Source organism: Lipotes vexillifer, unplaced genomic scaffold (assembly GCF_000442215.2).
Source record: "Lipotes vexillifer unplaced genomic scaffold, Lipotes_vexillifer_v1.1 scaffold755, whole genome shotgun sequence".
NCBI classification, from domain to species: domain Eukaryota; kingdom Metazoa; phylum Chordata; class Mammalia; order Artiodactyla; family Lipotidae; genus Lipotes; species Lipotes vexillifer.
In genome coordinates, this window is record NW_006797755.1 from 1,953,875 (window position 1) to 1,969,461 (window position 15,587).

Below are 15,587 nucleotides of genomic sequence, written 5' to 3' on the forward strand. Positions count from 1 at the left end.
TCTTTCCCTTGGTGGAAAGCTCTGGAGTAGATTTGAAACTTTTTTTTTTTCCTGTAGGAATTAAGACTGGGGCCCTCAGTGGGGGGCAGTCAGAGGGTCAGTTTAGAAATCATTTCCTTTATAGGAAGAGTGATCATTGTGTCTCCTCCCAGAATAACGTTTCGTAGCTAACTATCTCTGAATTTTTCAAGGTCCTTTCAAGGTTTTTTCCTGAAACAAATCTTTTGCCTCAAGATTCTATGATTAGTCTTGATTGGAGAGTCATCATTGTTATGGGGAGGCCACAGTGAGAAAAGGAAGGTTAGGTCCACTATTTTTAAATGAAAGCAAACTAAATGTAGAGAGTTGTCTGCAGATGCCGCTGAGAAGCCCTTTACTGTAAGTACCGTCATCTTTTAGCTTCAGTTCTGTTTCCATGGCAGCCACTTGGTGGGTGGGTGCCCGGCTGAATGGTTTTACGGGAAGCTGAAAAACATTGCTATTCTAAGTAGCTTTCTTTTTTGTTGTAGAAAGGAGTCCTTCCCTGACTGCAGGCTAGCTAGCATTTACTGGGAACAAAGCAGGCTATTTATGCTGATTGTATTCTTGGTCGAGGGTAAAGAAATGGGGAGAATCCCAGCCCCTGCCGACTGACCTGTGAATTTATTTTTCTGGTTGTTGTTTCTAGCATTTTGGAAGAACCAAGTGACTTATTTTATTTCTTTATTTCAGGTATGATTTCCCTGTTCATTTTAAGCAGAACTTATATTCCAGAGATAGAAATGGTTAAAAAAAAAAAAGAAAAAAAGAGTGGTGGTAGCAGTGGTAGTGGTGTGTGTCTGGGATAATGCTAGTTATGGTGAAGTCAATCTGCTGAATTTATAGCTTTCAAGTATCTATAAGGGAAGTGTATGAAAAAAAAAAAAGTGTCCTCTGCTAGCAATAGAAACAGGAAGGTAATGGCTCAGGCAGTTATATTATTAGGCTTATCCTTTACTGTATATTAAAATTGTTCTTTGGATTTTTTAAATATTAAAAAAAAGTTATGTTTCTGTTTGTTTATATGATAGAAAAATTATGGTACAGTAGTCTATGGGGGGTTCAAAATGCAGTTCTCTTTTGTCAGTTTATGACTTGTAATGTGACCATTTCTTAGGAAAAAACAAAAGCAAGGGTATCGATGCAATTCCATTAAAAGCCTATATAATAATTTTAGTTTCAAATATAAGCCACTTACTGGATTTTCTTTCTGGAGCTCCTTCAAATCCTCTTTAGAAGTAAGCTAGAAAAAAATGTTGCTGCCTAACTACTCTTCTGTAGAGGCCACCTTTCAAAGCTGAACTCTGATAGTGAAAGCATTTGATTTCAACAGGAACTGTGGACGTTTGTTCTCTCTTTCTCTCTCCCTCTTTCTTTCCTATACACACACAGTTAAAATGAAAGAAAACCCATAAATTCCAACATGTATTTTTTTACTTCTGATATCCATCATGCCATTATTCCTTTGATAAAGTGCGATCCTTGCTCCAAAAGGTAGACATTTCAAAGGTGCTAAGATTTTTTTTTTTTTTTTTTTTTTTTTTTTTGTGGTACGCGGGCCTCTCACTGTTGTGGCCTCTCCCGTTGCGGAGCACAGGCTCCGGACGCGCAGGCTCAGCTGCCATGGCTCACGGACCCAGCTGCTCCGCGGTATGTGGGATCTTCCCGGACCGGGGCACGAACCCGTGTCCCCTGCATCGGCAGGCGGACTCTCAACCAGTGCGCCACCAGGGAAGCCCCAGGTGCTAAGATTTTGACCCTGACTCTAATTAGATAAGTTGGTGTTAGTTTAAACTAGTCTCTCACTGAGATCCAGTGATGTTTGGTTTGCATTTTTATCAGGTCTTGGAGATTTTCCATAAAATAGGCTTCGAAAGTACCTCAAGAGATCCTTATTTGATAGAACCCCAAGTATTTTTGAATGGCAACAAATGGCAAGTTTAATTGCAAATGCTTTCCTCTACCAAGTGGTTGCAGTAGTAGAGTTCATAAGCAGTTTTTCTCAAATCACTCTAAAATCATGATGAGATTTAATTCCTGCAATGGCTTACATGATCTAAGATGAGTATTTTAAAGTATCTGGAGCCAAAATTTGACTACCAAGTATTTGCTGAATACCTGCTATAGGGAGCTAAGGGTTTGGCTGGTGTGGTCAAAGAGTTTATAGATTATGTTGGCATAGAAAACTAACATCATAAATCTGGGAACAAAGACTACCTTGCATGATAACGGGTTGATAAGAATTCATGCAAAGAGTGTGAGATAGAGCCTCTAGGGAGGGCTACCTGGAAGAAGAGGGACTCAGGGCATTTCATTAATTCCATAGAAATTTACTGAACAGATCCTACACGCTAGGTGCTATGTATTGATAACTGTGCTAGAATTCTAGTGGTGCCCAAGACAACGATCCTACATGTGTGGAACTCGCACTCTGGTAAGAGGTCCAGGCGCAAAAACCAGGCAATTGCCTCAATGATAGTATCTATGTTGGGCAAATTACAGAGTAAGTATTAAGGCAACACCTGGATTTGGAGGGCATGAAGATTGCGTTGAAGATGATCTCTTTGAGGAAATGGGAAGCTGAAACGAACAGAAATAAATCCCAAACGGACATTGCTGTTTACCCACTTATAATAGTCTTCCTTTGTTTCTCTCACAGAAAAATGCACTTAACTTTTCTGAAAGCATTGTCCTAAAATATAAATAAGCTTTTCTTAGAAACTAAAATACTTAGACTATACAACTTTGTAGTAGGAAGTGATCTTAGAGAAATCCAGCCTGCTTTATCAACAACTCCTTTGTAACTCTGGAAAGGGTAAGAAACACAAGATTTCCAGAGTGCTAGGGGGTCAGGAAATGGAGACCTTCTGTAGTTCAGAAAGCAAGTGTCCAGGGAGGATGACATCTTTGTGTCCTCCACCTTTTTTCTTTGGAGGAAAAGGTTTATTATGCTCCTAATACATGCATAGTATTTTTATCAGACCTCAAGCCCTTTGTTTCTGTATCCTTTGACAGAGACCAAAAAGAGAAAGAAAAAAAAAAGTGGTTGGGGCAATCTACTAAGAACTAGCACTGGAATTGTGGCTGCCACCTTTTTACCCTGATCTAATTAATCTGTCGACTGAAGGATAGAAAAATTACTGTTTTTAAATGGCCCACATTCATTTGGAAAACTCAGATATGCTCCTGTAGATACATTATTTCTCAGTCTGATGTTTCCCCCTTAGAGCCTGCTGATGGCTTTCATTTTGTACTTTAGCAGAATTATTACTTTCCCCTCGTGTGTGTAGCTTGCTTTCGTAAGCCACAGAACATCCATTATTCGTGAGGAGCTTCTTGCAGGGAAAAAATAATTTAGAAGCAAACCGTAAGAGGTCTTCTAAACTGATACGCTTTTCCTCACCCTGTTAAGAATGACTTTGAGACATTCTTCAAGGTATTGATACGTTTTTTTCTGAGTCAGGTTTAGTGACATGGCCCATAACTCAGTGTTAAATGCCAGTTTTAGAAATGCATGATAAAAGGAGCAAACAGACCACCAGAGTTGAAGAACAAGAAATAATGTTTAAAAAAACTATGAAAGGTAGAATTATCTTAAGTGTCCAAACATATGGAATATTCTAAAGGTATTAAATCTTTTACGGGATGCTGTTTTTCATCAAGTTGTTTCTTTTGGGTGTTCTTCTATTACAGCATTCTCTTATTGTAACGTTTTGATGGTACTTACTACTATTCTTGTTCATCTCCACCACTAGACTGTGTGCTTCTTGTCTTTTGTTTATGCCTGGCATATAGTAGGGACATGATTCATGTTAGATTGAATGTACAGTAGTAAACTAATGTGGCTTCCATTGGTGAGAGAGAGTTATTTTAGCTTACATCAGACCCTGAGCATTTTATCAGATTAAAAAATATTTATTTATTTATTTATTTAGGCTGCACCGGGTCTTAGCTGCAGCTCATGGGATCTTTAGCTGCGGCATGGGAGCGTGGAGTCTTACCCACTGGACCACCAGGGAGGTCCCTCAGATGTTTTACTTTGAAAAGTATCAACTGAGTTTGGGGCACTATGAAGAACAATTAAATATGTGGTCCCATATGCTTGTGAAATTTAAGCATGGGAAAGTAATGACTGCATTACGTGGAGGCCTAGTATTACACAAATATAATTTTGGCATAAAATTAGATTGATATGCTTACAGTTCTGTCTTTATATTATCTAAAAATGTTGACATTTATAGGTATAGCTTACATACATAGATATAAGCCAGTGCTTTGCTTTGATATATTTAAGTTAATTCTTTTCCTCGTTTGTAATTATTCTAGGGAGCTGTTGGGAGAAACATTTTTTAATATATGCATGTAAACATTTATATATATTTTATATGTCATATGTATACCTATATTTGTTTATCGTATATTACATGAATCACATTTTTGTGTAGAATTTCTGGGAGCTTAAGATATCTTAATTTGGGAGGCAGTGATTTTTTCCACAAGTGAAGACGATCAGTGGCAGCTTTCCAAGTTGTCAGTGATTTTTTTTCTCGGAAAATATCTAATTTATTGAACTTGTAGGAAAGCACGTATTATTTTTTTGTGTATACTTAAAGAAAAGATTATCCATTAAGTTAAATTTTTTAAAAACCATTTGAGGCCGTGAATTAATGAAAATGAAGAAATAACATGTACCAGCTCCTTTCACGTACTATCACATTTTTCCCTTAAAGACGAAGTGAAACTGGTCTGCTGCCCGTTTTGTGGACAGAGAAATGAGCCTCCGAGAGGTTAAGTATCTCCTCAAGGTCCCACCTGTATGAAAGGGAGGAGGTGCAGCACGGTGGTCCTCTGCTCCCAGCAAAGCTTGTGCTGAGCCTGTGCTTCCTGCACAGACATCTGCAGTTTAAACAATACCATAAGTGAGTTATCCTGTACAATGAAAGTAGAAACAAAACTGAAATCTGCTCATTCTTCTGTGCCTGTTAGTTTTTTAGCTCACCTTTAATCATGCTCATCAACTTGCATCTCTGCCTGCTGGCGTTCTGTTTCTAGCGTGTTTTAGGTTTACGGTTTAGTTAAACATAGGAATGACATAGGAATGCATAACAGTCCATGTTTACACTGTGAAAAATATGAACAGAGACTTGTATTTTAAATCAGCAGCAGCAGCGGGAGAAAAGTTCCCATTCATTCCTTATTTACTCATTATCGGTGGAATCTAGGTTTTTGCATCATCTGTGTTCCTATCGATTTTCTTCTATTGACCGGTCAGGTGCAACCCCATGAAACGGTAACAATTCCAGCTTAAAACGGTTTGATTTTTCTAAAACACCGTATTGGCTGGGTAGCTGCTTTCTAGTTTTAGAACCAAGAATGTCTATTATGCAGGCTGTGGGACCCTGAATGTGCCCCTATTGCTGCCTGCAGGCATGTCATATTTCCCTCCCCATTCATTCTCCCCACAATCACAGGTTGCAATTCCACACCTTTTTTCTCCACAAGTCTGCTATACTTCCTCCTTCCCCCACCCCTGGCCCCTGCCTCACTTTGAGCTGATGACTTTGCTTCAAGCTTTCTCAGTGAAGCAGGAAGCAATCCACCAGCTCTCCCACCCCCACCACACGTCCCCACCTAGCAGCTTCCACCTGGTTCTCTTTATTGCCAGAGACTGACCATAGTCTCATGCAAGTCGAGCCCTTCCACGTGCACACTGATCCCATGCCCTCTCGCAAAGGGATGCAGCTCTAGCACTTCCCTTTCATGCCTCACCATTTTTGTCCTCCTAGATCATTTCAACAGCATAGTAACTTGTGTTCTCTCTCTCATCTTGAAAACACGCTCTCTTGACCATGGACTCCCTGCTTCCTTCTGCCGCCTCCCCACTCCTCTGTTCCACTTTTCCAGTCGCAGCCCCCTGAAAAAGTTGTCTGCATTCACTGTCTCCAGTTCTTCTGTCCTCTGTTAAAGGTGCTGCAAGTAGACTTTCTTTTCAACCACTGCACCAAAACTACTTTTGATCTTCAGGACCAGCGATCTCCTTGTTGCTCAATTCAGTGGTCACTTCTCAGTCTTCATCTTACATGGCCCATCAGTAACATTGACTCAGCTGATTCCTCCTCCTCCTTGAAACACTTTCTTAGCTTGGTTTCCAGCAAACTACAAGCGCTCGCTTTCCTTCCTCCCTCATTGACTGTTCCCTTTCAGTCTTCTTCGCTGTTTTTGCTCCTTCTCCCTGACCTTGTAAAGTTGCTGGGTTTCAGAGCTCAGGGCTTAGACCGCTTCCCTCTGTGCATTAATTGCTGTAACTGAGCTCAAGATTTTAAATACCATTCCTATGCTGGTGAGTCCCAAATTTATATCTCCAGGCTAGATCTCTCTCATGAAATTCAGATTTGTTTATATCCCACTTTCCACCCAACACCTCCACCTGGATGTTTAATAGGCATTTCGCAGTTCACATGCCAAATCTAAATTCGTGGGCATCCTCTCCACCACCAACCTTGCCCATTACCTTGTACTCTTCCATGAGAGTCAATGGCAGGTCCATCCTTTTAGTGGCTCAAGCCACAAACATCACATTCTTCTCTCTTCTCTCAGGTCCCCATAGCCTTCTCATTCCATCCACTCCTGGCACAGGCCCCTCTCATTGCCTGAGTAGCAATAGCCTCCAACTACGCTGCCATCTGTCCTTGCCCTTTTGGAGTTTAGTCTGAGCGCCATGTATCCTGTTCAAAGTAAGTCATGTTGTGTGGTCCTCTGCTCCAAAGCCTCCAGTGGTTTCCCATCTCACCCAGAGGAAAGCCAAAGTCCTGACCAGCGGCTGACAAAGCCCTACCCCATCTGCTTGCCTCCGTCACCTTGCTGACCTGCTTGACCTGCTCTCCTGCAATGACTGTTCCCCCTCTAACTGTGCTCCAGGACTGTTTCCCGTGACCATGCCAAGGCTTTTGAATATTCTGTTTCCTGGAACACTGCCCTCCCACCTCCATCCCTAGACATTCATGCAGCTTCTCCCTTACCTCTCTTAATATTTTGTTCAAATGTTACCTTTGCAGTGAAGCTGTTTAGTATTGCAGCACCCATGCCTGGCATTCACTATTCCCCATCCTTGTTTTCTTTCTCTGTAGCACTTATCACCTTTTGACATTGCATACATTTAGTTATGCATTTTTATCCTGTGTCAACTCACACTGGCTTCATGAGGGCAAGGATTTCTTTCTCGCTCTGTTTTTTGTTGTTGTTGTTTGTTTCGTTTTGTTTTCTTGATGTTTCTTGTAGCACCTAGCGTGGTGCCTGGCACATAAGTTCTCAATACAAATTTGTTGAATGAATGAAAACGGGAGTTGTTTAATATTTTATGAGGTATGTTGGTATCCTGAGTACACGTTCATAAAATAAAATTAGCCAAAATACATGTTCGCTTATCTCAGTTTATCATTTATTTATATGACACCTATCATTTCTTGAGAGTAGTGGTGACTTATTTGAAGTAATCTGAACCAATTGCTAATTATATAATTTGGTTAACTGTTTAACCAGATATGTACTTAATGGCTAGAATCTGAATTAAAGGGATGCAGGCATCTTACGCAAACCGTGTTTGGAAAGCCAAACTTATACTGACAGGTGAAATCATTAAACAATTGGTTAGGAAGAACTATCAATAAACAGAACTGCTAGAGGAGGGGGAATAAACCACCTTTTGATCTGTTATATTCCTTAGACTTGATAAATACCTTTATTCCACATAATAGGCAACTTAATTATTTACTTTGGCATTTATTCTACTCAAATACCAACTAATTTAGTGCCAGATGAAATGTTTTCTTGTAATAAAATCAATTAAAAATTAATTGACGGGCTTCCCTGGTGGCGCAGTGGTTGAGAGTCCGCCTGCCAATGCAGGGGACGCGGGTTCGTGCCCCGGTCCGGGAAGATCCCACGTGCCGCGGAGCGGCTGGGCCCGTGGGCCATGGCCGCTGGGCCTGCGCGTCCGGAGCCTGTGCTCCGCAATGGGAGAGGCCACAGCAGTCAGAGGCCCGCGTACCGCCAAAAAAAAAAAAAAAAATTAATTGACTTTTCAAACAGACATTCATACAGGTATATTTTAGAAAATTCAGTTGTCATTTTTTCATGCTAAATTGATTACAAAAACAAATGAAATGTTGAGTTTTAAAAAAATGGATTAAACTTTGGTAGATGTCTGTTTTATTTGGCCAAGAAAGTAAAACTGGATTCAGTTCCATTTAAGAACCATTTATTAAATGTATGTGTGTAAAAAACAAAATGGTGGGAGATATGAAAGACATAAATGACTATAAAGCAAGGTGGAATGTGGTAAGAACTATAAAAGTAGAAAGGGACTTCCCTGGTGGTCCAGTGGTTAAGACTCTGCACTCCCACTGCAGGGGGCATGGGTTTCGACCCCTGGTTGGGGTTAGATCATGCTGTGCAGCTCGGCAAAAAAAAAAAAAAGAGATAAAAGTAGAAAGATGAACTCTGGGGAGGCACCATGGTGTTAAGTTTATTTATTTATTTATTTTAACTTTTTATCTTATATTGGACTACAGTTGATTAACGGTGTTGTGATAGTTTCAGGTGTACAGCAAAGTGGTTGTTATACATGTATCTTTTCTGTTTCAAATTATTTTCTCATTTAGTTGCATAATATTGAGAAGAGTTCCCTGTGCTATACAGTAGGTACTTTTTGGTTATCCATTTTAAATATAGCATTGTGTACATGACACCATGGTGTTAAGTTTAAAGCAGAGATATAGATGTGGAGGACCTGTGTCTAAATTCCTGTGCTCGTGTTCACTACCTGTGTGGGGGCAGGTTGGTCACTCTAGATCCGTTTTCTTGTTTGTAAATGAGGAGTGATAATAGTATCAACCTCAGGGATGTTGTAGGGATTAATGAGGTAACACATATGCAATACAGAGAGACAATTCTGAGAGGTTAAGTGATGCCTAAATTCTGTAAGTCTTACATTAAGTGATGGTGGTGGAGATGGCAGTGGAGATTGCATCTGTGACACCACTCACCCCAGAGAAGTTACTCTGTGTCTGAGAACTCAATTCCAATAGGAGCAGCTCCATACCAAGCCGCAGTTCATTCAACAGACATGTATTAAGCATCCACCAAAGCCAGAATTCTCCTAGACCCTAGGGAATGATGAATCAGAAATATCATTGCCTACCTGGCGGTCACAGCACCAAAGAGTGGTCAGAAAGACCACTTCAGGCTGAGGAACAGCCTGGGGAAAAATATAGTAGTAAGAACCAACACTGAAGTAGAAATTACTCAAATGTCCATTAACTGATGAATGAATAAACAAAATGGGGTATATATCCATACAACCGAATATTACTCAGCCACAGAAAGGAATGAAGTACTAATATGTGCTACAACACGTATGAACCTTAAAAACATGCTAAGTGAAAGAAGCCAGTTGCAGAATGCTACATATTGTATGATTTGATTTATATAAAATGTCTAGAATAGGCAAATCCATAGAATCAGAAAGTAGATTATGGGTGCTTAGGAATGAGGAGATGGGGGCATGAGGAGTGAATGGTAATGGGCCTGGGGGTTTCTTTTTATTTATTTATCTTATTTATTCATTTATTTATTTATTTTTGCGGTACGCGGGCCTCTCACTGTTGTGGCCTCTCCCGTGGCGGAGCACAGGCTCCGGACGCGCAGGCTCAGCGGCCATGGCTCACGGGTCCAGCCGCTCCACGGCGTGTGGGATCCTCCCGGACCGGGGCACGAACCCATGTCCCCTTCATTGGCAGGCGGACTCTCAACCACTGCGCCACCAGGGAAGCCCTGGGTTTTCTTTTTAGATGATGAAAATATTCTCAAATAGATTGTAGTGATGGTTGCAGAACTCTGAATATACCAAAAACCATTGAATTCTGTGCTTTAAATGAGTGAATTGTATGGTTTGTGAATTGTTTCAGTAACGCTGTTTAACAAAAAAGAAGCACCAGCAACGTATAGGTAGGGAACCCAGAGAAGTCATGATGTGGCTGAGGAACAGGTGTGCAGACAAAATGGCAAAGACAAGGTTGGAGGCTCAGGCAGGGTCAGTCTTGTGTGCCCTGTGAAGGAGCATTATCTTGTCAAGGAAGGAGGTCGGTGAGCGCTGTGAATGGTGCGGGCACCCTGGCACCTTAAGAGACTGCATGTGCCCACATGGTCTTCATCTATTTCCACACCTGTGAGAACAGTGATGACTGGAACGAGGGGAGCAGTAAAGGCTGGAGTTAGGAAGCCTGTTACTAGGCAGTGACAGGTGCCCAGGCAAGAGAAAGTAAGAGCTGAACCAAGGAGTAGGGATAGAAATATTTGGGAGCCGTGTAGGAAGGAACAATGATGTGAGGGATTGGTGAAGAAGGGAGGAAAGAATGACTCCCAGGATCCTAGCAAGGATGAAGGGGTATGTGTGATCGCCACCTGAGATGAAGAGAAACAGTTTTCACAGGAATGGTGAAAAATGTTATTCTTCTATTATGAACTGCAGGTTTGTGTCTCCCCAAAATTCATATCTTGGAACCCTAATCCCCAGTGTTGATGCCGAAAGCTCGGCCTCTGTCCACCGGCACCGAATCAAATCTCAGAGACAGAGTTTTGGGTGAAGTAGAAAAGAATAGCTTTATTGCTTTGCCAGGTGAAGGGGGACACAGTGAAAACTGTGTGTCCCCACCTGGGAGGATTTGATGCGGAGTTTTATAGCAGTAGTTCAAGGGTGGGGTTGCTGATAAGATCAGGGTGTGCAGGGCCTGTGCTCCTTTACTCTGATCTTGGTAATTTCTTGATGAGCTTCTCTGGTTCCTTTAATCTGGCCTCTGGTGGTTTTTTGGGTGCTCCTCCCTTGATTAGCATCTGTTCAGATCTGCCCTTTGGAACTCAGAGAAGGTCATGGAGGCTGGAGTCTGTTCCCTACAAACAAAAAAATGGGGGACAGAAAGGCATCTGTGCCCAGGAGCCCTACAGGGTCCTGCTTGGTTTCAATGTGATGCTATTAAGAGGTGGGGCCTTTGGGAGGTAAGTAGGGTTGCATGAGGTTGTGAGGGTGGAGCCCCCATGATGGGATTAATGCCCTTATAAGAAGAGACAGGAGAGAGCTGGCTTCCTCCTGTGTTGTCCCCCGCCTTCCATGTGATGAAACCAGGAAGAGGGTTCTCACCACAACCCAACCATGCCGGCACCCTGATCTCAGACTTCCAGCCTCCAGAACTGTGAGAAATAAAGTTTCTGTCATTTAAGCCACCCCATCTATGGTAATTTGTTATAGCAGCCCCAAATGACTAAAACACGCCTTAAAAACACCGTGACCTGAGCTGAGTTTCAGTGAAGTACAGAAGCCACATCTTGCTTGATGATGGACTGGAGCAGTTTCCACGCCTGTTCCACATATTGTGTATAGTTCACTACCTTCTCTCTGGAGCACTTTTTTCTAACTCTAGAGTGAGATTTTTTTTTTTCAACAAAAAGCTAAATAGTGATCAGGAAGACTTAAGGAATTATTGAGGTTCTCAATCCTTTCAAGTACTAGAGCACTGTTTTTTTTTTTTTTAAACTGCATTATTATTGGGAGAGGAGTACTTTTTTAAAAAGAAATCTTATCATACATCCCATTAAAAAAACAGGTAAAATTGGAGACTGTTTATATCCAAAGTCCTGGAAGATGGTTCTTCTTGTCACCACCGGGATGAAGGGATGAATGTGCTCCCTGGGGTGGGTCCAGGTTCTGTGGGATCTGACACTGATACCGTATTGAGGAGGGCGGGGTGAAAAAAGAATATGAAATTAAGACTACGTTTAGGTACAGGGCCTTGGAAGGGCCATCGTTAGCTTCATGGCAAGTCTTCCTCTGATCTTAATGGTGGTGGTGGTGGTGAAGGTGAGTATTAGCACATTGAGTGCCTATATGCCTGGCACCCATTCCAAGCGGTTTTCATATATTAATCCTCAGGACAACCTAAGGTGCAATACACCAAAGGTACAGAGAGGTCATGCCCAAGGTGACACGGCTGGGACATGGAGTTGCTAGGAGAGAAGAAGGGTAGACCAGTAAACTGGGAGCACAGACCTCCATCAGCCCCAGCTTTGCCACCTGTTAATGGGAAACCTGGAATACATCACTGAGCCTGCTGTGGATGCCCTTGATTTCACCTGTAAACAGGAACTTAGATGCCAGCTAGGAACCCCTCGTTTTGTTGTTCTGAGGTCGGTCAGGAGACATTGTGTGGAAGTGCTCCGTGGAGGGTGAAATGCTTGGAAATGTGTGCGATTAAATAGTTTTTCATTCTGACTCAGTATTATAGGTGAGGCTAGAAAATATATTTAATTTTGCTGACTTTTGTTTCACTTCTAATGTTTCTAATTTGTTTCTTGGACATGATTTTTTTTTCTAGGTTACTTGTCTGCAAGACTTTTTTGGTGACGATGATGTTTATATTGCATGTGGACCTGAAAAATTCCGTTACGCCCAAGATGACTTTGTCCTGGATCACAGTGGTAAGGCATTTCATTGACCATCTTTGTAACCCTGAAATGGAGGCTTGGGATTCTCACTTGGTGCATATTAAGTGGCCTGGTGTGTTGAAGAAAGATGGCATTGGCGATACTCTTTTTGAATTAATGAAAGTAGAAAATAACATGAAGGTATTTACCTAGTTGCAAAAAACAAAAAACCCTAATTCAAGTGAAATAGTTTTCATTTTTTAGCAAGTTGGTTCCATCTCTTTTTACTGCATTGTTTTGCCTCCGAAATGGATTTCCTACCTTCTTCCAGAATGGTGCCTGGCTATGCCACCTTAAATGTATGGATAGTGTTGAACCTGAAACAGTTCATTATACATTTTCCATGTCCATAAAGAGATACATAAAAGGATAGTAAGTTGTTAATAGTGATTATCTCAGGTTTCTTTTTATCTCATTGCTCTGTTCGAAACTTAAGAAAAAAAATAGCATGCATTGTTTATATATGCAGGAAAAATAAAGCTATTTTCATTGATGGGATAAGAAAATCCCTTTCTCTTAATTTTAGTCAAAAAATGGAGTTTTCAACTCTTTAGCAATAACCTCAGTGATTTCAGATGATTTTGATCCTGGGAATATTGTTCTAATCTGTTGTCTGGAACTAATTTAAACCTATTGCAGTATTAGTGATTATCTTAGCTGATAGTAAAGTCAACTTCATCTTTAAATGAGATAAAATCATACAGACATAACATTCCACAGAGAAGAGGGATGTTGGAGATTCAGTCCCACTCTTTAATTTCACGAATGAGGAAAGTTGGCTTTTCAAAAATTAAACTGGTGGTAAACCCTTTCCAGTTGTAGTGGTTCCGACAGTCCAAAATTACAGAAACATACTACCAAATAAATATGGCGACCCATAGACTTTTTAAAATTCAAGATGATACATTCTGTGGTATCAGACTTCCTTGTGTAATTCTTTCCTGTTACACTATGTCACTTACCTTGGGGCGATTTATCTACTTTGTGCTTGGGGCTCATTTATCTACTCTTATCACTTTTTTCCACTGCTGCCAAATTTCTTGGGGGTTTCTGTACTGTCTTATACTCTGTTGTAGTGGCCCTGCTTTAGATTTGTAATGCCACCAGAAAGTCCATAAAGAATTGCCAATGCTATCTATGTTAATGCTCTCCCCTGTTCTCACGGGTTGACTGAAAAACGTGCATTTACATATCATCTGTATTTTACATCTTTTTTTTTTTTTTTTTTTTTTTTTTTGCGGTACGCGGGCCTCTCACTGTTGTGACCTCTCCCGTTGTGGAGCACAGGCTCTGGACACGCAGGCCCAGCGGCCGCGGCTCACAGGCCCAGCCGATCCGCGGCATGTGGGATCTTCCCGGACCGGGGCACGAACCCATGTCCCCTGCATCGGCAGGCGGACTCTCAACCACTGCGCCACCAGGGAAGCCCCTACATCTTTTTTGACTGTAGCTTAATTTCATTTCATAATATTTCTTCGATGTCAATATGAGTCATTTTGAAAGCTGAGATGCTGAAACTCAATAATATTATACTCCAGGTTGTAAAGTTAATTTGGGTGGCAACAACAGCAATAAAACATTTATTGAGCACTTACTATATATGTACTAGGCATTGTCCTCAGGCCTTTACATGTATGTTGTAAATTTACCTAAGCTATTTGAATTGTTCATAGTTTTTTGTTGTTTTGGCTACCAAAGAACTCCAATAATTAGAAGTGGGTGAAAGCTACTGATTTCTTCCCTCTCAGTCCCTACTTAACCTTCTGCAAACTGGGAATAGTAAAAGTGGCTTTTTCATAAAATTTGATGAGGATTAAATGAGTTCATATGTGTAAAGCAGTTGGAAGTGTGCCCATTACACAGTATGTGCTATCCCTGTTGTTGCTGTTAATGTTATTATTATATCACCACCATTAGGTCATGAAATTTTATGATGAAAGCAAGTCTCAGACGTAATTCTGCCACAAGTGCATTTACTAGGAGTGATGCTGAAAACTCAGCCTCTGTGCACCGGTGCCAAATCAAATCATGGAGACAGAATTTTGGGTGAAGCAGAAAAGAACAGCTTTATTGCTTTGCCAGGCAGAGGGGGACACAGTGGGCTCCTTCCATGAAAAACTGTGTTGTCCCTACCCAGGGGGATTTGGTGAGGAGTTTTATAGCAATGGTTCAAGGGCAGGGTTGCTGATAAGGATCAGGGTGTTGCTGCAGGGTCTGCACTCCTTTAATGTGGTCTCACTAGTCTTCTGATGAATTTTTCTGGTTCCTTTAATCTGGCCTCAGGTGGTTTTCTCTGGAATGAAGATTGCTGACTTCTTCCATTTATTGAGGGTTTTAGTTCTGTAAAGAGCTCAAAGATAATGTTATGTGTATCCCTTGAGGGGGAACCAGGACCTGCCCCAAGGCTGCACTATTGTTTCTTGGCTGCTCCTCCCTTGTTTCTGCATCCCCTCCCTTCCCTGATTAGCAATTGTTTGAACCTGCCCTGTTGGAACTTAGGGGAAGTCATGGAAGCTGGAGTCTATTCCCTCCAAGAAATGGGGAACATATCTCTGGATATATGTATATGTATGGCTGATTCGCTTTGTTACAAAGCAGAAGCTAACACACCATTGTGGGGCAATTATACTCCAATAAAGACGGAAAGAAAGAAAAAGAGAGAGAAGAGAGAGAGAGAGGGAAGGAAGGAAGGAAGGAAGGAAAGAAGGAAGAAAGAAAAAGAAAGAAAGAAAGGAAGGAGGGAGGGAGGTGGGGGAGGGAGGGAGAGAGGGAAAGAAAGAAAAGAAAGAAACGGGAAACACAGAAAGGCTTCTGTGCCCAGGAGCCCCACAGGGTCCTGGTAGGGTTCAGGAGGCAAAGATTTTTTTAAAAAAAAATCAGTTATTTAACTTGTGTTGTAATCTTTTTTTTTTTTTTTTAACATCTTTATTGGGGTATAATTGCTTTACAATGGTGTATTAGTTTCTGCTTTATAACAGAGTGAATCAGTTATACATATACATATGTTCCCATATCTCTTCCCTCTTTGTCTCCCT

At 41.3% G+C, this 15,587-nt stretch overlaps 1 protein-coding gene across 1 annotated transcript in view; it reads left to right on the forward strand.

Annotated features, from left to right (window-relative positions):
* Positions 1-15,587, forward strand: part of DCLK2 (doublecortin like kinase 2) — a 161,977-nt gene that overhangs the window by 81,849 nt on the left and 64,541 nt on the right. Inside the window, exon 3 of the mRNA XM_007469899.1 lies at positions 12,444-12,546. Coding sequence (XP_007469961.1) covers positions 12,444-12,546 — 103 coding nt within the window. The remainder of the gene's footprint in view (positions 1-12,443; positions 12,547-15,587) is intronic.